The 20690-nt window shown below is 23.7% G+C and overlaps 5 protein-coding genes across 5 annotated transcripts; 3 read left to right on the top strand and 2 right to left on the bottom strand. All coding sequences in view use genetic code 6, as the record gives it.

Moving 5' to 3' along the window:
- Positions 1–307: 307 nt before the first annotated feature.
- Positions 308–3424, top strand: TTHERM_000841359 (cyclic nucleotide-binding domain protein; the record flags this gene model as incomplete). Its single annotated transcript, XM_012800879.1, has 2 exons — positions 308–524; positions 579–3424. The coding sequence occupies exons 1-2, from the start codon at positions 380–382 to the stop codon at positions 3422–3424; spliced, it is 2991 nt and encodes a 996-aa protein (XP_012656333.1). The 5' UTR covers positions 308–379.
- A 932-nt stretch (positions 3425–4356) lies between these two features.
- Positions 4357–6193, bottom strand: TTHERM_00841360 (kinase domain protein; the record flags this gene model as incomplete). Its single annotated transcript, XM_001027251.1, has 3 exons — positions 4357–5064; positions 5154–5626; positions 5689–6193. 3 exons carry the CDS (start codon positions 6191–6193, stop codon positions 4357–4359), a joined length of 1686 nt encoding a protein of 561 aa, XP_001027251.1.
- Positions 6194–6443: 250 nt separating this feature from the next.
- On the bottom strand, positions 6444–8694 carry TTHERM_000841370 (ZZ-type zinc finger protein; the record flags this gene model as incomplete). The annotated part of the gene is made up of 3 exons (XM_012800880.1): positions 6444–6849; positions 7054–7715; positions 7819–8694. The coding sequence occupies 3 exons, from the start codon at positions 8692–8694 to the stop codon at positions 6444–6446; spliced, it is 1944 nt and encodes a 647-aa protein (XP_012656334.1).
- Positions 8695–9826: 1132 nt separating this feature from the next.
- Positions 9827–12950, top strand: TTHERM_00842370 (hypothetical protein; the record flags this gene model as incomplete). Its single annotated transcript, XM_001027253.2, has 3 exons — positions 9827–10721; positions 10835–12218; positions 12299–12950. 3 exons carry the CDS (start codon positions 9827–9829, stop codon positions 12948–12950), a joined length of 2931 nt encoding a protein of 976 aa, XP_001027253.2.
- A 2138-nt stretch (positions 12951–15088) lies between these two features.
- On the top strand, positions 15089–19596 carry TTHERM_00842380 (Myb-like DNA-binding domain protein; the record flags this gene model as incomplete). The annotated part of the gene is made up of 8 exons (XM_001027254.2): positions 15089–15278; positions 15335–15798; positions 16320–17176; positions 17310–17393; positions 18136–18746; positions 18810–18959; positions 19017–19428; positions 19491–19596. The coding sequence occupies 8 exons, from the start codon at positions 15089–15091 to the stop codon at positions 19594–19596; spliced, it is 2874 nt and encodes a 957-aa protein (XP_001027254.2).
- Positions 19597–20690: the final 1094 nt, after the last annotated feature.

The raw sequence follows: 20690 nt of genomic DNA on the forward strand, positions 1-20690 counted from the left end.
TTGACAAGGAAATTTTACTCAGTTTAAATGATTAGCTTAAAATTTTAGCTAAATAAACAAAAAATATTTAATTTTAAAAAAATTTCTTTATATATCATTAATAAAATACAAAATAAATAATTTATTTTATATAGATTATTGAATACATAAAATAATATTAAGAATATTTGAGTTAAAAAGTAACTTAATTCTTTTAAGAGAAAGATTTTTGTTGGTAATATGTTAAATTCAAAATTATTTATAACATTAAATTTTGATAAAATTCATATTTAAAAATTTATATATATTTTTTAAATTCTCTCGAAATTAATATTTCTTATCAAAAAGATAAATTATTTAACATTTTTTGGAAATATCTAATTAAAATCACTTGTTTAAAATGTCAGATTCAAGTAGTAATAATAATAATTAGGACACTCAATCAGTGGAGTTTATAGATAAAATAGGTGATCACAATATTAATTCATTTGCAAGCCCTGATGTTCTCATAAAAAATAACGATCTGGAGGACAATTATTAGAACAGTATGGTTTATTTATTTTGAGATTTATGTTTTTTAAAAGAAAATTAAATAATAGATGCTATTGAAGAGTTTTCATAAGGCAATAATATTGATTCTAGAAACGAATCAGTAAACAAAGTAGATATATAATCTCCTTAGCAAGATTCTTCTTCAGAACCTCATAAAATTTATAGACAATAGAGCTAAGATAGCTAAATGATGGTTGAGAATATTTAATAGGGTGATGTAAAATCTAATGAATAACATGAAGATGAAGATGAAAACAATGATTAAAAAAATACACAAATCGTTTAAAATAATGAAAATTTAGGTGAATTACAGTAAGAAGTAGTTTCTTGTAAAGAAAATGATTAGTAGTGTGAAAAAGACAATATAAGTTAGATTAAAGATGATTAATAATTGCAATCATAAAATGAAGAAGATAATACTTAGCAATAATAGATTTTAAGTATCGAATAAGAATAAAATTAAAATTAGGATTAGCAATTAGGAGAAAATTAACATGAAAATGATAGCATTTAGGAAAAGCAAGTCAAAGAAGAAATTCTAAGCCAGGCTTAATCTCAAAATTAGGATTCATCTTAAGATGCTGATTTGGATAAACAAAATTCCAATTAAATTATCAATCAAGAAAAAATAGAAGAAGAGAAACCAAGTTAACAAACACTTCTCTCCCAACAGGAAAATGCTGGTATTTAAAACAATGTTTAATAGCAATAATAAAGTTAATAGCTAAACAATAACTAGTAAGACTAAACATAAAATGAATAAAAACAAACTTAAGCAAATTAAATAAATGAAAGTAGTATAGATGCTGATACTTATTCTGCTTAAAGATAATATGAATATATGATGGAAATGTAAAAAAGATAAGCAGAGTTTTAGAGATAAATGGAGGAGTTAAATCAGAAATATTAAATTAATTTTCGCAAAATTATTGATGTGAAACAAGAAAGCTTATTAGGAAATTACATTACAGGATTACTAGCTATAAAGATGAAATACAAGAATATTGACTCAAGAGATCAGTACGGAATGACTTTATTACATAATGCTGTTCTCGGTAATGAAAAGGAATTGGTTTTATTCCTTTTAAACAACGGAGCTGATGTAAATTTATAGGATGGTTGTAAAAGAACTGCATTAATGATGGCAGCACATGGAGGAAAATCTTAGAATAATTAAAATGAAGAACCAAATATTAAAAAAAAATTTGATGAAGATAGTGAAGAAATTAGGAAAGTGCTTAAATTGCATAGTTTCAATAAAATTTTTAAGATTTTGATAGATAAAGGAGCTTGTTTTGCAACCAAAGATGCTTTCTAATTTTCAGCCATGCTATACAGTGTTTAAAATTAAAATTTGCATATTTTATTTTACTTAATTTATCTTGGTGCTAATTTACGTGATGCAGATATGAATGGTTCTTCCGTTGTTCATTGGAATGCTTATAAGGGAAATAGATTCTTAATGGAAGTTTTCCACTCTCTTAATTTAGATATGTTTACTGCTGATAACCAAGGTTTCACTCCTCTGCAACGTTCTATTATGGGTATTTCTTACGAAACTGTTGATTATCTTGCTAGATTAGGTAATCCTGAATAACTTCCTGATCCCGATGAATTAGAAAGTGATGGAATTTCCTATAAAATCCCCAGTATTTCTATTCGCCACAATCTCAATATGATAAAAACTGAAAAACAGAAGTGGTACAATAAACTTTTTGCATGGTGGAGTTTATAGTGCTCGAAAGGAGAAGAATTAGGTATACATCCTGCTACTTATTTTTTCCTTTTTACTGCTGGTATTTTGTTTTATTCAGCATTCAGATCTATTTATAATCAAAAAAATTATGCTCTATCATAAGATGCACAGATAAGCTCATTATCATTTTTTTATAACATTATTTTCTTCATTTTCAACTTCATATATTTGGCATTTTCAATACGCTTTTGCAACACTATGGTTAGTTACAAAAATCGTAACAAAGGAGTTTATGTCGTAGATGATAGTGCAATAGATCGTAAAAACTAGCTAATTTTAGAAGAATAAAGAAATATTCCTCCTTATATGAGTAGAATCTTAAGCGATAAATAATAATTTGAAAGAATTTATTAGAGAATGAATTTTAAACATATAGATCGTATTCTTTAAGACTCACCATAATTCAGAGCCACAGTTAATTAAGAAGAAGAACTGAATAGAACTACTATAACTGACCATGCTGATGAAGAAGCTTCAGTTGGACTAACTCAAAAATCTGCATATAACCACCTCACTTTTATTCATCAAATTGCAATTCTTTTTGAAAACAACTACTTTACAAGCCTTGGTGAAGTAGACTTCAAAAGACTTTGCGGTAGTTGCTTAAAATACAAACCAGAAAAAACTAAGCATTGCTATATATGTAAAGTATGCGTTCCTTATTATCAATTCCACTCGATTCTTTTTAATACATGCATCTGTGCTGAAAACCATCTTTTATACTTATTACACATCTTTTCTTTGTGGGTTTCTCTATTTATGTTTGTAGTAGTATAGAATACAAACTTTGGTCCTATGCTTTAGTCGTGGTTAATTTTTAAATACGTTGAAATACCATATCACATTTGGTCAAAACTAGGTATTTTCCATAGTCTAATTTACTTAGGTGTTTTGTTTGCCCTATTTTATATCTCTATTTATTGCTCTATTGAATTATTTGGAATCTTTGAAAATAAAACAAGAGATGAAATTCTAAATCCTTTTGAGTATTCCTATAATTATGAAGTTATTGCTGATAAAAATAGAAATTTGGTAAAAGTATAAAAGGGAAGAACAACAGGAAGAATAGAATATTTAAAAGTAACTCTAAAGGCCTTCTATTATCGTACATTTGTTCATCTTAGATCTAAAAGATGAAACTGATTTATAAATAGTATAGCGAATTAAATAATATGATATCAATAAAAGCTTGTTTTTTCTATTTTTTATGTTTAAAAGTCTTTAAAAATAAATTATATATTTTTATTAAATTTGCAAACTTTTTAATAATTGTTTAGACAAAGAAACAATATAAATAATCAGTATTGAGTACCTAAATGAATATATGATCAAAATTTAATAAATATAAATTTGACTTAAAAGCTTTAAAATATTTCAGTACATGTTAATTAAATTAGATTATTAATACAAATAGTATGTATGATATTAGTAAATTAAAAATGAAATTTGTAAGTTTTTAATATTCTTAGTAGGTATTGAAGATAAATACTTTTTACAGTAATCATAGGTGGAATTAGATCAGAAATAATATTTTCATAAAGTTAAAATTTTTAGACTCTAACTTACCCCTAATATAAATTAATGGCTTTAAATAATTTTAACTTATATATCAATTTGGTAGCAAAATCAATTTATAGTATTCTATTAGTTTATGTTTTTCACCTTAAATTTAATAGATGAGACATATTTTTAAAGAGCTATTAGATAAATAAATAAATAAATATAAATTATATAAATTAACATTTCTTTCTTTTATTTTTGTGTTTAAAATATTTTTTAACAAAAATTATAACTTTATGAATTTCGTAAGTTTTTTAATAAATATTTCGACAAAACAAATAAAATAAAACCAGTAGTGTGTGAGTAACTGACTGAATGAATGTATGTATGTATGATCATATAAATTTGACTTGTAAATTATATAAATAATTGAATAAATATTAATTAAATTAGTATTATGAATATAAATAGTATAAATTGATAAATTTAAATATTTTAGCTTACGTGTCAATCAATCAATCAAACAAACTAGCAAGCAAGCAAACTAAATCAATCAATCAATAAATTAATCATTCACTATCAGTAAAAATTTTTTATTTAAACTTTTCCTAATCATAGCTAGCCTTCTGAAGCCAATCATAATAGGAAGAAAAAGAGAAGTTTTCAAAATTAGAATTTATTTCTTTACTTTTATCTAAGAAAGTAAGTATGAGAATCAAGCCCTAATGCAACTCCATTTTTTCTTAAGACATATAATTAGGATACTTTCTAAAATACTCCTTTATAATTTTCTTTAAGATTCTTTCGCAGTAATCTCCATTGAACTATTGTTATTGGGAGTATTAATAAAGAGCTTGATAATACATTTTATGACTGAAAGACTAATATACATTTTAAGAATTTAAGTGAAATTTATCATAATTTGATTACAATTCACTTATTAGCTATTTATATAAATCCTTCCATTTGTAATGTTCTTTAATTATCATTTACTTTGTTTCTTTCATCCTATTTGATTTTTTATATTTAAGATATGAGTTTTCTAAAATATTTAAGCATTTTGGGATAGTTGTACAAGATTCATCCAATAGATCTAATAAGTAATTAAATGTAATATCAACATAGAACACAAAGTGTAGTATTATGTAATCGCTCTCTTGATTAGTTTCTATTCTTGTAAAATTTTAAACAAATTAGTTTAATACTAACAAAGTAAATTTAGTAGAGTTAAAGATGAATTGAAAATATTTATCAATTAACTCTTGATATCGAATTTCCTATTAAATAAATAAATAAAAATAAATACTTTAATTTTATTGGTAAAATATAAGCAAGTCATTTTATAATTTATTTAATGTTACTTTACCTATATCGTTATTGATGAGTTAGTAAATATTTTTTCATAAGCTATGTTTTTATCCTAAATATATTCTTTTACTTTATTATCCAAGAGCCTTTGGATTTAGTTTAAATTACTTGTAATTAAAATTCTATTATTGAGAAAAGTGTTTCTCATGAAAGCTGGGTGATTTAATACTTCATCTATTGTCAGTCTTTAATTTTATTGATAAACAATCATTCTTTATATTAAATCTTTGATTGGTTAATCTACAATTTCTACAGTCCCATTTACATTTCTATTAGGAAATGCAATAGCTAAAGGTCCTTAAGTTTTTAAACACTCATGAAATTCATTTAATTGATTATAAGTTGTAGGACTTTATGGCGTGTTTGAGTATAGGCAAAAATATAAAATGCATCCTAAACTGTAAATATCGAATATGTAATTTCCTAATTTGTCACTTGATTTAGCCTCAGGTGGAGCATATTTTGGAGTACCTACAACATTCATTTTTCAATACATATTTAATGATAATTTATTTTTTTTTAAGTATATTTACCTGCTACAGAGAATTAAATCATATCATATGGATTAATATATTTTAAAGTCATCCCAAAATCTGTTATTTTAGGATTCCCTTCATGGATCATTATGTTTTCAGGTTTTAAATCTCTATGAATAATATTATTTTCATACAAGGACTCTTTATATCCTTTCACTATTTTATAAAATAGATCTAAAATTTGATATTGAGTAAGTTATTTATTAGCTTGCTTAGAGCTATCTTCTATATATTTTTGCAAATTTCCACCTTCACATTTTTCCATGATGAAATACATATTTTACTCATCTTATACACAATCATACAATTCTACAACATATTAACCTTTTATTTACTTCCAAATTTCTTTTTCATTAGGCCTTACATATTAAAGATTAACTTATTTTATTGCGATATTCTAGAAGACATTTTATTTATCTTTTGCTTCAAATACTTTTCCATATTAGCCACCTCCTATTTATTTTTGTTTAATGTATCTTTAATTGATGTAATTAATCTACATTTCTGACTATTTTTAATTTAATTTTAATTAAGTATCTCACTTTTACTATTAATTAATTATACAAAAAAACTCTTTACGAATAGACAAATCCTCAAATTAAATCATAAAAGCAATAATCATAAATCAAATCAAATACAACATACATGAAATTTATTTAATTACATTCAAATATAATGAAAAATAGTTCTAGAACTTAAAAAAAACTATCTCGAATTAAAAACTAATCAAAATTATGTATTGATTTATTTACTCATAGGAGTTAAAGCTCAAAAGATAATCTTAATGGATATTCCATGCCATTTGGAAAAGTTATTTTAAAATATTAGAATGCATCTGTTTGATTAGTAGGAGCTTTCAACTCTAGCTTAATTTCATCTATTTCATCATATTTTAAAGGATTTATTCTCTACTAAACGTGTTTAAATGATCCGTTACCTTTAATTACTGTGCCTTCTGGGAACTGAATTTAGCTTGAATTTTTTATCATAAAAGTTACTGTAAACTACTATCCCTTAGCTACTCTGATAGTTTGGTTTTAAGAGAGATTTATAATTTTTATTTAACTTGTTAAATTTTCACTACTATTTTGATTCGAACTATTTGAACTAAAATTTGTTTAATTTATTTAGTTATTCAACTAAAATAGAGCACTATTTCTATTTTAAAATAAATCAATCAATATTAAATTAGACGTTATTTAAATAATATTTTCCATTTTTAAATGAGCAAAACAAATAATATTTTATTACATTTATGTTTTTAAAATGTTTCATAAATTCTCATGAAAAGAAATTAAACTTTTGAAAAGCATTTTAAAGTTTTTTAATTAAAATTAATATTATTGAAATAAAGCTTTTTACATATTAGACTAAGGTATGTTACTCTGATTATACGTTTGGCTAGTTACTTAATTAGTGAACATTTCGTTGAAGAAGTGTTCTTTTGTGTAAGGCAGTGGAATATTAAGGTTTTAGCTTTGCTAAAGGGGATTGAAAAATTAATTTTACATTTGTTGCTATTAGGGCTATTATTAAAACTAATAAAATTAAGACTGTTGTTATCTCTAAGCTGATGGCATAGTTTATGCAAGAGAAGAGATATTTGATTTTTACAAATTTTAGAAATTAAATACACCAGATTAAACATTACTATTAGATGTGAGGAGAGGAGTTTTTATTGCAGATTGTGTAGCTGATGAAATATTACCAAAAGGACCTGTTGTATTTCTTACAATTTACGAAAAAGGGAAACTAACATTGTTTGGGGCTGCAAAATTTTCTTATGAAGCTAAGTTGTTTCCCAAGTTATTCATCATTTAATTGTTAAAAAGTCTTTGGGATTTATTTAATTTATTGCTTGTAACATTAGTAACATTTTTATACTTCATGAAAGGATGGTTATGGTCTCCACGCTTTTCACGTTAGCAGTTTTCACAATGGTCTGTATTTTTGCAGACCAAGCAGTGAAATCTAACATTTTCAATTTGCTCTCTGCAAATATTGCACTTATAATTGGATAAAACCTAAAATTATCATCAAAATAAATATAAATTATTATTACTTACTTAGATATATTTTGATAGAATTAAAACTTTTCATGTAAAAACTTTCTAAGTATTAATTTACTATGCTTTGACTAAGGTCATTTTTTTTTTATTGCTTAGGTTAGGGACTGGTGCTTCTTCTACTTGCTGCGTTTTACTGCTAAAGATAAGCAATGTGCTATTTTATTTTAATGTCATCTTCAATGTTATCTGGCTAAAGCTTGGGAAAGGTATTTAATATTTATCTCATGATTTCATAGTTTATGATGTTTTCTAAAAAATCCTAGTTTTTTATTTCTTAAAAAATTTCAGGAATTTCAGCTACTTCGTTAGACTAAGTGAGCTTTTCATTGCTTTTAGTAGTTAAAATATTAAGATTAGAGATACTTGCCTTTTTTATATTTCCATTAAAGTTGTTAGAATCATACTCTGAGCTTCTTTGTTTAGAATGTAACTAAGAAAGAACTATACTAGGATTAACCATTGACAATTCGCTTGTTTCAATAATAGCTTCTGATGCATCGTATTTTTAATTTAAATTGGTTTACTGATTTTAAGTTTTTATGTTTTCATCTGGCTAAAATTCAAAACTTTCATTTACTTTTTAATAGTCTTCGAAGCAAGAATCTAAAATCTCTTTATTAGGGTTACTCACTTGAAGCTTTTAGTTATCTAAGTAGACATGAATTGTTCCTGAATCTTAAATATGAGCTTTATGAATATAAGACTCGTAATCTTGCTGTTAATTTATATTTTCTTTACTATCTTTCTTTCCTTCTGATGAAGATTAAAGAGATATGATATACTCAGTGATATCAATATTAAGTAATTGATTCACTTAACTTTTAAAATTTTTAAAGCTTGAGTCCAAAGCATAGTTTTCAAGGCTGTTAACTACTTTATTATTTACTAAAAAATGAATTTATTTGAATTTTATATATTTTTCAAAATGCTGCATGTTTATTTATCAAGAAATCAATCAAACAAATAATCTATATTTAATTCTAACTTTGATTAAAAGATTTAATTTATTTTTAATTGTATAATTTTTTATTTTAGTAGTATCACTCACTCACTATACAAGTCAAGTTTAGTTGATTATATCAAAAATTAATTAATAAATTAAATAAATAATTATTTATGCTGTAATTGTAATAAGTCTTCTTTATAATCTTTGCTTTTTAAAGTATTAAAAATAGTCACAAATATTAATTGATCAGAAATCTATTTCAAATTTAAAAATATTCTTGCACTTTGAATAAGCAATTAATTATATTATTACAAAAAATTTAACTATCTCAATTAAAATTATAATAATCTAAACAATTTATTTTATTAAGTAATACTTAATTGATATTTTTTAATTTTAAAAAAAAGTTCATTTAAATAAAAAAATATATCAATAAATATAAAAAAATTGGAGTTAGATTATTTGCAGGTTAAGCTTTTTAAAATATTTTTTAATTGTTTTTCCTTAAAGCTAAATACGAATTCAGTAAAAAATCAAATTTTTCACAGAATAAACGGGGGGGGGGTAGATAGAAGGGATTGAGCTTTTTAATCCCTCTTAAATATTCAATTTGTCAAAAATGGAAGTTATAAGGGATCATGCCAATCCCCTCTATCTACCCCCCCCCCGAATAAACTATGTTTTAGTCTTTTAAATTATATATTTTAATATTTAAATGAAAGTTAGAGTTTTTTACATTTTTTCAAATAAAAAAATTTTAGTTTTTTGTTAGGATTTTCTACTTTTTATTTTATTATTATATATGTTTTTAAAAAAATATTTTAGATAATATAATAAAAAATATTTTTGGTAGTCTTCTGTGATTAAGTTTATTTGTATTTTTGATTGCTATTTAATTTAATAGTAATTTGATTTTGATGAAGAAAAGTTAAGATAAGAAAATCTTTTATAATTTTCAGAAATTTAAAGCCATAAATTATAAGATTTGCAAATTATCAAAAATAAATAGATGATATTGATTATTTATCAATTATACTCATAATTTGCTTGATTTTAAAATATTATAAATAAAAAACAAAAGACAAGATTTTAATTGAAATATTTTAAAAGTAATATAGTAATGCACTAATAAAATACTAGCGTTAATATAAAATCATACTCAAAAAATTTAGATAATAATAAATAAAAATAAATTTGGTTTTTTAGCAAGAATGAATAATTTTAAGAAAACCATTTTTTTAATTCAGATTTAGTAAAAAAATTGCTAGATTATGAGTGGTCAAATAATGTCTTAAATTTACACAATATCAAGAGATCCCTTCTTCTTATTTACAAAGAATTCGAATATGAATACTATAAAATGGAGGATTATGAAAGAGTTAAGCAAGAAACAAATCAAATTTCTAATGAAGCAATTAAAGTATTGATAAAAATTTTGAAAAATAAAGGAATTAGAATGCTTGCTTATGATTCTACTGTGCCAGAAATATACAATTAAATTGCATAGATTTCAGAAATGTTTTTATGCATCTTATATCAAGCTAAGATCTTAGAATGCTATAAGTTATGCATCTTTTAATCAAGCAATTCAACATAAATAGATTAATTAATGCAAAATGAAATTGAATAAAGTTTTTTACAGTAGCAATTTATTAAAATATTTCAAGAAAATGGAATAGTTCCAACTCACATAACATTTTATTGCATTGAAAAAATTAAATTAGAAAATGCAGTTTAATATTTTTTATATTTTGATGTGGTTGAATAGTAAATTGCCAATTTGTTTCTTTAAAAATCTTTAAGTTTTGGTAGAAGATTATTTGATTGTTATCATAAATAATAAGAAACTATAATTCAAAAGATCATAAATTTTGCTATTTTCGATTAATAGGTTTTTTTCAGTTTAGCACAAAGATAATCTCCTGAAGGACAAAATGAATAAATTGTATACAAGATAGCAGGAATATGGCCTGATAACATAGATGAAGTGATGTCTGCAAAGATAAATGAGCTTTGTAAGTATTGATAAATAAATAAATTAAATATTTTCATTTTGAATTTGAGTTATTTTCTAAGTTTATTTGTTTGTTTACAAAATAAAACTGATAAAATTATTTTTAATAAAAAGTTTTAGACTATGGGAATTAATCAAGTGAAGATTTGAAAAATAATTTTTCAATCTAAATAAGTAAAGACACAAAAAATCTAAAAGAATAAGATTATATTGAAATCGATACAAAAGAATATAAATACTCTGTTAAGCTGTAGGTTTCATAAAATACTTAGTTTAGATACTATTCTTAAAACCTCTGCTAAAATTAGCTAGATTTTAGGTGTTTATAGCCATCTACAATACAAATTATTCTAGAATAATTATTCAATCCATCTTATTTTGAAGTCCCATCAAATTAAAGTGGGTCATTCATTAGCTCATAATAAAGTTATTTCAAAGAATTTTTGGATCAATTCTAATAAAGTTCAAATAGATAAAATCCCACATAAGTTATTAATGAAAATAGAAGTTTTTTTCAAATCAATAATGATATTTTATAATGTGTGCTTTATATTGTGAAACTTTTTGGGTTATAGGATTTAGAAAGCATAAATATAAATAAAAAAAAGCAAAATAATGAAATAACTAAAGAGGAGCTAGATGAATACTATACAAATAAAAAGTATGAATTTATTGATTTTAATAATTGTAGATTAAAGTATTGCTTGTCTATTTTCTATGAAACCTTTTCTGATTTACCAGTTATTACAGACTAAGAGCTATCAAATAAATTGTAATAGTAGTAAGAGATAGATAAGAAAAATTTTATAGAAAACTAATCTTTATAAAAAAGTAAAAAAAAAAAGTTTCATAAAGACAGAAGAATAAAGTAGATAGAATTAATAAAAAATGTATGTTTAAGTAGCTCCAAAGAATTGTACTTTTTACAAGAATACAATGAAATTGAGAATGTACTGAAATAAAATTAAAAATATTAAAATTTGTAATAAGATGAGTTTAAGCTCATTTAAAATATTTTTATTCACATCTTTAGCATTTAAAAATGTAAAAATCTAATTTGGTGTAAAAAGATAACACTTCAGGGTTTTAATGGATAGAAACCTGATCAGGGTTAAGTATCTGAAAGAACCATGTAGTTTTTTTTATCTTAAACAAATGATGTTTAATACTAAAACTTAGATCACTAAATATAAATTTTTAAATATAAATTTAATGCTGAAAACGATAGCTGTTATATCTACTTTGATATTAAATCAAAACAATTAGTGAAGCACATTAATTCAATGATCCAAAAAAATTAAATTCAAACCAATATATCTTTATTAGGAATAAAAACAATAATTCCAATAAGATATCTCAAATAGTAAAAAAATGAAATTATTAACCAAATAAAACCAGAAGATTAAACAAGATTTAGCATAACTTACTATACTAATCCTGTATTTTACTACGTTAAAGATAAAAAAAAGTAAGTTTATTGCTAAATTATTGGTGAGAGGTAATTAATTTATTAATTTTATTATGATATTTTTATGATAGAGTTTTTATATATTTATAAATAAACAAATAAAATAATAGGCATGGAAATAAGCTTTTAAACTAAAAAAGTGAGATAAAAAATGATTAATGCATAACATTCATGGAGGAGCATTCTCACTTATAAGGAGATACAAGCTACCTACGAGATTTAATCGAACATCTAAATAGAAAGCATTATGATCAAGGGAGAAGCTAAAGTAAAAATCCTTAATTTGCGAGAAGCATTCTTTATTCCCCAGAATAAAATAATCATATCAGTGAATTTTAATTACTTCATACATAAGAAATCTAAGGTTAAATAAAGCTTTTAAAGTACTATATTAAACCAATCATTAAAGATCTCACTTCATCCTATAAATTTTACGAGTTCAATAGCCAAGACATATATGATCCTGATTGGTGGCTAACTGGGTGGCCACTTTTATATAGAAGTGTTTTTGATATGGGAGATGATTAAGGGTATTTTATTTTTAGCGATGATCCCAATTATATCTTATAGCAAAGGCAAAAAGAGAAAAAGAGCAATGAAGAAATAGAAAATCCATTTTATTTTTATGTTTGCTCCATAGATCCTAGGTTTGATAACTTTTAGCTAATTGAATCGAATCACTATGCTAAGATCCCAAGTTATTACTGTAGAATAAGATGTATCATATTTTCATAAAGATAAAATAGTTGTTCAATATTTTGATTACTTTTATAAATCCTATTTGACTAAAATGAGGAATATGTTTTATTTATTTGTTTATATTTCAAATTCATTTCTTAAATATTAAAATTTTTATTTAATATCTTTAAAAATTAATTAATTTTTTCAATAAAAAATATATTTTTAATGTTAATCATATAAATATAATAATAAATTCTTTAAAATCATTTATGCTACTTTATTCAATTATTTTATGGATAACACAAAAATTAATTAGACCTTAACATATTTCAATCTAAAATAATTAATATTCAGACGGCAATTATATAAAGAAAAGTTTTCAATTTAAATTTTTAAAATTTTCAAAATTATTTAATTTATTTTTGGAAAATGCATTTAATAATTTAAAAAAAATTAAATTAAACTGTTCATCGAATTAATAAAGAGTATTTTTTAATTTAGTAGTTTTTTGAATAACAGATTAGTATATGAGAAATTTAATTTTTGAATAAAGATTTTGTTTATTTCCATTAATTATCAATTTAAATTTGCGGGAAAATAAAATTAAATTTAAGGGTTGTAATTAAATTAAATGAAATTGAATATTTATTTATCTCATTAGGGTCTTATTAAATATTGTAGCGATAAAAATTAAAACATTCCAATAATTAATTAAATACAAATTAAATTTAGTTGTTAAATTCTTGTTTTTAGAATTGACTTGCATACTTTCTATTTATGTTTAGAGTAATTCAATTATTATTAAATTAATTTACTTTTTGTAAATAGACTTTTATAGAATAAAGAATTTTTTTAATATAATTTAGTTCAGAAAACAATTTTAATGAATATTTTCGAATTTAATTCTCATAATTTTTTATTCTTTCAAGAATTTACTAAATTCTAAGACTAAAAATGTGTATTTATGAATTTTTACCTTTAATTAATCTTATTTGGTATTATTGCTAATATAAATTCAAATTTTATTTCATAATATTTACTATATGCAAATAGCTGCAAATAAATAGGCCAGTGATTGCCAATGTTATATCTATAAATAAAGATAACCTATTTCTACTTTAATAAATTTATTCATCCTAAGAGAATATCAAAAAGACCGATTAAAGAAGGAGAGAAAAAATATTATTCATAAGTGGGGGAAACGCAGAGGAAAAAAAAATAAATAAGAATGGTATCAGAGAAAAATCAAAAATAAAAATTAAATTTCTTAATGAATTTCTTTTAATCAAAAATGAAGAGACAAAGTAAAATAAAAGAAAATTAATTAGAGCAAAATACAGAGAGATGATTTTTTTTTTTAATGGGCAAAAATTAAATTCTGCAAGGGATAAACGTTTATTATCAGCTATTATTTGTTAATTTTTAATATAATTAGAAGAATATTAATAATTTTTCTTTGTATATCGAAATCTTGGGGTATGAAATAGAGCTGTTTTTAAATTATTCAAAAAAATATTCCTTTGATATTTTTATATTAAAGATTAATTATGCGCTTATTAGATATATTGATTGATTCACACTACTAAGTTAAGAGTTAGAAATTAAACTTAATCATATAAACTCCTTAAGATATACAGACTCAAAAATGCATTGCACTAACACAAAGAATCTCTTCGAACTAAATTTGAAAGAGCGAAATGGAAATCTAAGGTTGAAAGCTACTAACTAGCAGAAGGTCAAACTATTCAATGAATAGAAGCGCGTGTTTGCCTATGTATTATTTATATATATTTTTTTAATTTTATCTATATTACAAATTGAAGATGATGTGATTTTTCTTTGACAATTAATATTTTTTGCTTAATGAATTGTATTTTGCGCAAAAATCTGTGATTTATTTCTTATTAGCGAAAAGGATAGCTCAAAATGAATGCAGATTTAGGAGAAAGCGAAATATTTAAATAAGGGAAAATAATTGCTTAATTAAGAAGAAATAGCTAAGAAAATAATAATAATTATTATTATTATTATTAAGTAGCAAGAGGAAAACATTCATACATACATATATATACACACACATATATATATAAATAAATAAATAATTGAATTTTTTAATCTTGTAAACACGCAAAAAAAAAGTAATAAAAAAATACAAATACAAAACAATATATAAAGTAAAACAAAATTTAGAAGAAGAATAAACAACTCTAAACAACTATATGCATATGATCAAGAGTGAAACCTAGCCTGAAGGTAACTCAATTGAAACCAAAATCGAAGAAGGCTAACAAAATAGCATTCAAATAGTTCAAGAGTAGTAAGCTTAGCAACTTGTTGCTTCTGCCCTCGACATTTCTAATAGATAAGGTGGTATGAGACCTCAAGACCAGAATTTTTCAGTAGAAAAGAGTAAATAAATTCACCATCAGTTTAATAACAACTATAATGATTTAATTAATCAAAAGGTGAAGGGAAATAAGTAGTAAATAAAAAGGAAGAAGCAATTAATGAAAAATAAAATAAAGAATAAGATGCCTAACAATAAATTAGCAGTATCATGCATAATTAATCCTAATAGTAGTAGCAAGCAGAAGAGGATGAATTCATGAAACTCAAACAGCTATTAGAAGTTATTAAGAGTAAGTATAATGTGCAATCAGATGATGTAATTAAATATGCTTTAAACAACACATCTCAATTAATTTAGATGCCAGAAGGATTAAAGGCTGCTTCTTCAGATAACAACAGCAACCAGCCTGGCAAAGATTTGGCTTCAACAGTAATCAATCATCTCTTCTCTAACTCTTCTATAAATTAAAATCAAATTAAAAATTCTTAAATAAATGCTCCTATCATCTCTTCCACATCAAATTCTTAGTTATTACTTCCAACACCTCTTAATTCCTTAAACATCTCCGCCAATATTCATGTAAATTATTAACATAAGATCTTTTAAAACACTCTTCAAATTAATAAACGGTCTTTAATCGAGTTAGTTTTATTATTTATTCAGCTCAGATCCTAATATTGCTTCTATTTAACGCATATTATTTTTTATTTCTTTTCTTCTTTTCTCATTTCTTTGGACAGCAAGATAGATAGATTAATAGATACATTTCTCTTGATTTAATTTTCTATTAATTTTTTGCTTCCTTTTTGCTTTAAAATTATCAAACTTCTTTCCATATTTGATTACTCAACAAAAGTCTTGAAAGACTTTAGCAGAAAATTTTTTCAGTTCTACATCCAATTTTTTACTTTATTATAAATTTTGCATCAATTAATAATTGCTTCCTATTCGATGAACTCTTAGACATTTTTAATAAATTTTATTGCACCTTTGCACATAAGTAAATACAGTCTTGACTGAATAAAACTAACAAACCGTTTCATCTTAAAATTTTATTTTAGGCTTAATCTAATTTAATTTCTTAATTCATTTATTACTAGGCTGCATTTTAGTCTAAAATTGAAGAGAATGAATCTTCTGCTTGTGCTTATTCTGTTGAACCTCCTCTTAGAAAGAAATAAAATTCTAAGAGCTCTTAGAAAAATGTTAAAAAGGCAAGCATGATATCTAATGAAAATGATGGTAGTGAAAATGATATGGACGAAGAAAATTCTAATGAAACAAACCAAGATAACATGCACTCTTAACACTAAACATTATCAGGCGAATAAAGCTTCAAAAAGACTAAGAAATCCAAAGAATAAAAAATTTAAAGGAAGTAGTCGTTGAAGGTCAAAAAGCTAAATTCAATCAAACAAGAAAGCTAAATAGAAGAAGAGAATCAATAAGAAAGTCTAGTAAATAATGAAGAAAAATAAACCATGAATGAAGAAAATAATGAAGACTATATTGATGATGACGAAGATGATGACATGCTTGATGAAGAAGACGATGATATGATGGATGAATATGAATCTAATGAATCTAGAAAACTTGAAAGCAACACTAATAACCCAAATGGTGAAAAGATTGTTCGTCCTAAATACAAAAATTCAAATTCCCCTTCAAATACAACCAAAAGGTGGTGGACAAAAGAAGAGGATGAACTCTTAAAAAACCTTGTAAAAGATCATGGTGCTAAAAATTGGAAAAAAATTGCTGGCTATTTTAAGGAACGCAGCGATGTTTAATGTTTACACAGATGGTAAAAAGTTTTAAATCCATCTCTTGTTAAAGGGCCTTGGACCAAGGAAGAAGATGAAATAGTAACAAAATTAGTTCTTGAATAAGGCCCCAAAAATTGGAGTTCTATTGCCAAGCATTTACCTGGTCGTATTGGAAAACAATGCAGAGAAAGGTATTTATTTATTTATCTTTGACATTTTGCAACAAAAACATAAAAAACAATTTACTCTCTTTTTGGATTTTATAAATGCGCGCTATTTTAATTAAACTTTTGCAAAAATTAAATAATAAAATTTAATAATTAGATGGCACAATCACTTAAATCCATACATCAAGAAAGACAGATGGACTGAGGAAGAAGATCAAGCTATTATTGAAGCTCATAAAAGGTAAAGAAATTAAGCCTACTTTAATATATAATTAAAATAGAATTATTATTTGCTTCACAAAAAGTAGATTTCATTCAATAGATATTTTATTGAATAGTGTCTTATTTATTAGTATCTTTAAAACTGAGTGAGTGTGCATGCTTATCCAAAATTTCTCACAAAAAAAAACAAAACACAGAAAACAAGATTTTAATTCGAAAAGGAACGTTAATAATTTTCTTAAGAAATTTAGCATACATAATTTTGTGGGAAAATTAACTATATTCGTAAAATTTAACTTGGCACACAAAAATAAAATTAATTGACAAAACTAAACATATCTTTTATTTTTCCTCTTTATTTTCAATGATTCTTTCAATTCTATTTAAACATAACACTAACTCTAACTCTTTTATTTTTATGAGAGATAAATTTTAATTAACTTTTCTGACATTCATTCAAATGTATCCATTAAAAATTCATTGTTTGAATTCTTGAGTTAAGCAAGCACATAATACAAACAAACACAAATAAATAAAAACACTCGAAAAATTAAAATATATTTTTCTAATAAAATTTGATTCTTTTGCTAATAAATTCTAAATAGTCTTTAATTTTCTAGTTCGATTAACAAAAAAAAATTAATTCAACTTTTAATATTTATACAAAATAAATCCATTAATTGATTAATTCAATTCTATTTTAAATCTAATTTAAATATTAACGCTTTGCTTTTAATACATAATTTTATATAAAAAAATAGATTAGGAAATAGATGGGCTCTTATTGCTAAGTATTTACCAGGCCGTACTGATAACGCAATCAAAAATCACTGGAATTCAACTATCAAGAGAAAATTAAAAATGTAAAAGCGTGAAGAAGATTTAGAACCTCCCAAAAAGAAAAATTTAAATATTAAGGAAATAGAAGAAGAATTGTCAAATATGCCCTCAGTTAACTTATTAAAAAATGAAGCTTATATGAAATAGTTCCATCTTTAAAATGCATAATATAATGAGGGAATTAAATAGCTCAATTCAGAATCAAATATTAATCACTCTAAAATGGAAGATAGAGATGATGATGACGACGAAGAAGATAGCGATGAAGAAAATTTATCAAATGAATAGCTCTCTTAACCTAATTTGAATAACTCTAGAGCAAATAGCATCCAACTTCCTATGGTTTCTGTCAAGGAAGAAGAATAAGAAACAACTTATAAGAAAAGTGCTATTCAATCATCTAAAGAAAAAGATACTATAAAGAAAGAAGTAAAATAACGTAAAAAAGAAAAGGGAGAATTTATCACACCTGATAAAAAATCTAATTTCATTAGCTAAGAAACAACTGCTCCTACTACTTAAGCTGACAATCGTAATATTAAAAAAATAAAAATATAGCTAAATATTAATTAAATCATATTTAAAATTATATTAGATTTACGCTCAATAGAACAAAGAAATTAGTCATTTTTAAATAACGAAAATGATTTCGTCACACCTGTTAAACACTTAAACTTTTCAACTCCTAAAAACACTTAAGCAAATAAAGAAAAGTCAAATTTAAAATCTGTATCTAATTAAAAAGGTATATTTAAAGTTATTTCCTTAAATTATTTTAATACTTATTTTCTAACTCAATAAGAATCCTTCATACTGCATCCAAGCAAAAAAAGTCTCAATATAGTATTCCCTAATTTTACACTTAGTGACATATTAAAAATCGAAAACTCAGTCACTTTGATGAAGACACTACTCAGATAAGCAGAATTACCAGATCTTTCTACTTCTTATTAGTTTTTCGATTAATAATACAGCCAAGCATAGTCACCTTTAAGTTTTAGAGGAGCTAAAAATGACGAAAATAACAGCATGTATTTTGAAAAATCAGTTAACTAACTTTAAAGTTCAAGTAAAACAACATCACTCTTACAAAACAATAATAATGCCATAAATATCCCCACTCCTACTTTATCTAAACCTAGCTCAGGATTTAAACCTGTAGGATCTTCTATTACAAGTTTAAAAAGACCTCACCCAGATAAATTTGATGGAATGTATGCCAATTAATTTTAATTATTAGAAGAAAAAGTTAATTTAATTTTATTTTTTAAAAAAGAAAAAAAGAGCTTTCCTTCACATCTCCATAAGAAAAATCAATAGTAATGAAAAGTATAAATTCTTTTGGGACACCTGAAATGAGAGAAGAGCTATCAACAGCTTGATATTCTTTACTTACTCATTAAGAGGAGGTACTCAAGGCTTTTGGATAGTCTTAATAAAAGGATTAATGATTAGTCTTAATTGAATCTCTCCTTAATAATAAATAAATATCTTCCAAAGCAAGCTTTATAAAATCTAAAGAAATTAAAAAATTCAAACATAAAACAAATACCAAAATCATTAAATTATAAATAAATAAATAAAAAACTTAATAAATAAATAAATTAATTGTATTAATATTATAAATTTAAGATAAAATTACAACAAAAACTAAACAACCAAAAATAGTAATTATCAAATTAATTTCCACCTAAAGCAATAAGTATGTACATGAGCAATATTAGTGCAAGCTAAGTACATATTTAGATCATCTGAATAAAAAGTATGTTTGACAATAAAGATTTATTTCTAGAATTTGGTTATCCTTCCAATCTACTAATTTATTTAATAAAATAACTTCATCTTCTAAAAATAGTTAAATCAAACAATCAAAATACTTTCACTTATATCAAAAATTAATCTGTTGAAAATAAATAAGATTATCTGCTAATAAAATTAGTGTTTCTCATAGACATAAAAATCTTTTAGATTTGAAAAACTATTCATGACTCAACCAACCAACCAACCAATCAACCAACAAACCAATCAATCAAATATAAATAAATATAAATTCTCTTTTCAATAAATTTGATTTACAAGTAAAGCAGAAGGCTTAAATGTAACCAAATATAAATTGTTTCAATCTTAATAAATAATATGTTTTTTAAGTCATCTCTCTTATTAACTTATCATTATACTAATATATTCTCTACCTACCTTCTTTATATCTATGTTATATTGTTTTATTATCTTAATAGTTATTATAAAAATATAACAATATCCTTTGATATTATCCAAAACTATTACATAAAATAATAAATTTAATTATGGATTTTTGATTAAAATTGAAAGCTTTTTCCTTCAATTTAATAAAGTAATTGAAAGCAATAGCCAAAATAATTAATTGATTATAAAATATAGCATAAACAATTATTTATTTAGTAATTATTTAAATATCTTAAAAACTTAGAGACAGATATAAATTTGTATTTATTTA

The sequence above is a fragment of the Tetrahymena thermophila genome, assembly GCF_000189635.1.
Source record: "Tetrahymena thermophila SB210 genomic scaffold scf_8253894, whole genome shotgun sequence".
NCBI classification, from domain to species: domain Eukaryota; phylum Ciliophora; class Oligohymenophorea; order Hymenostomatida; family Tetrahymenidae; genus Tetrahymena; species Tetrahymena thermophila.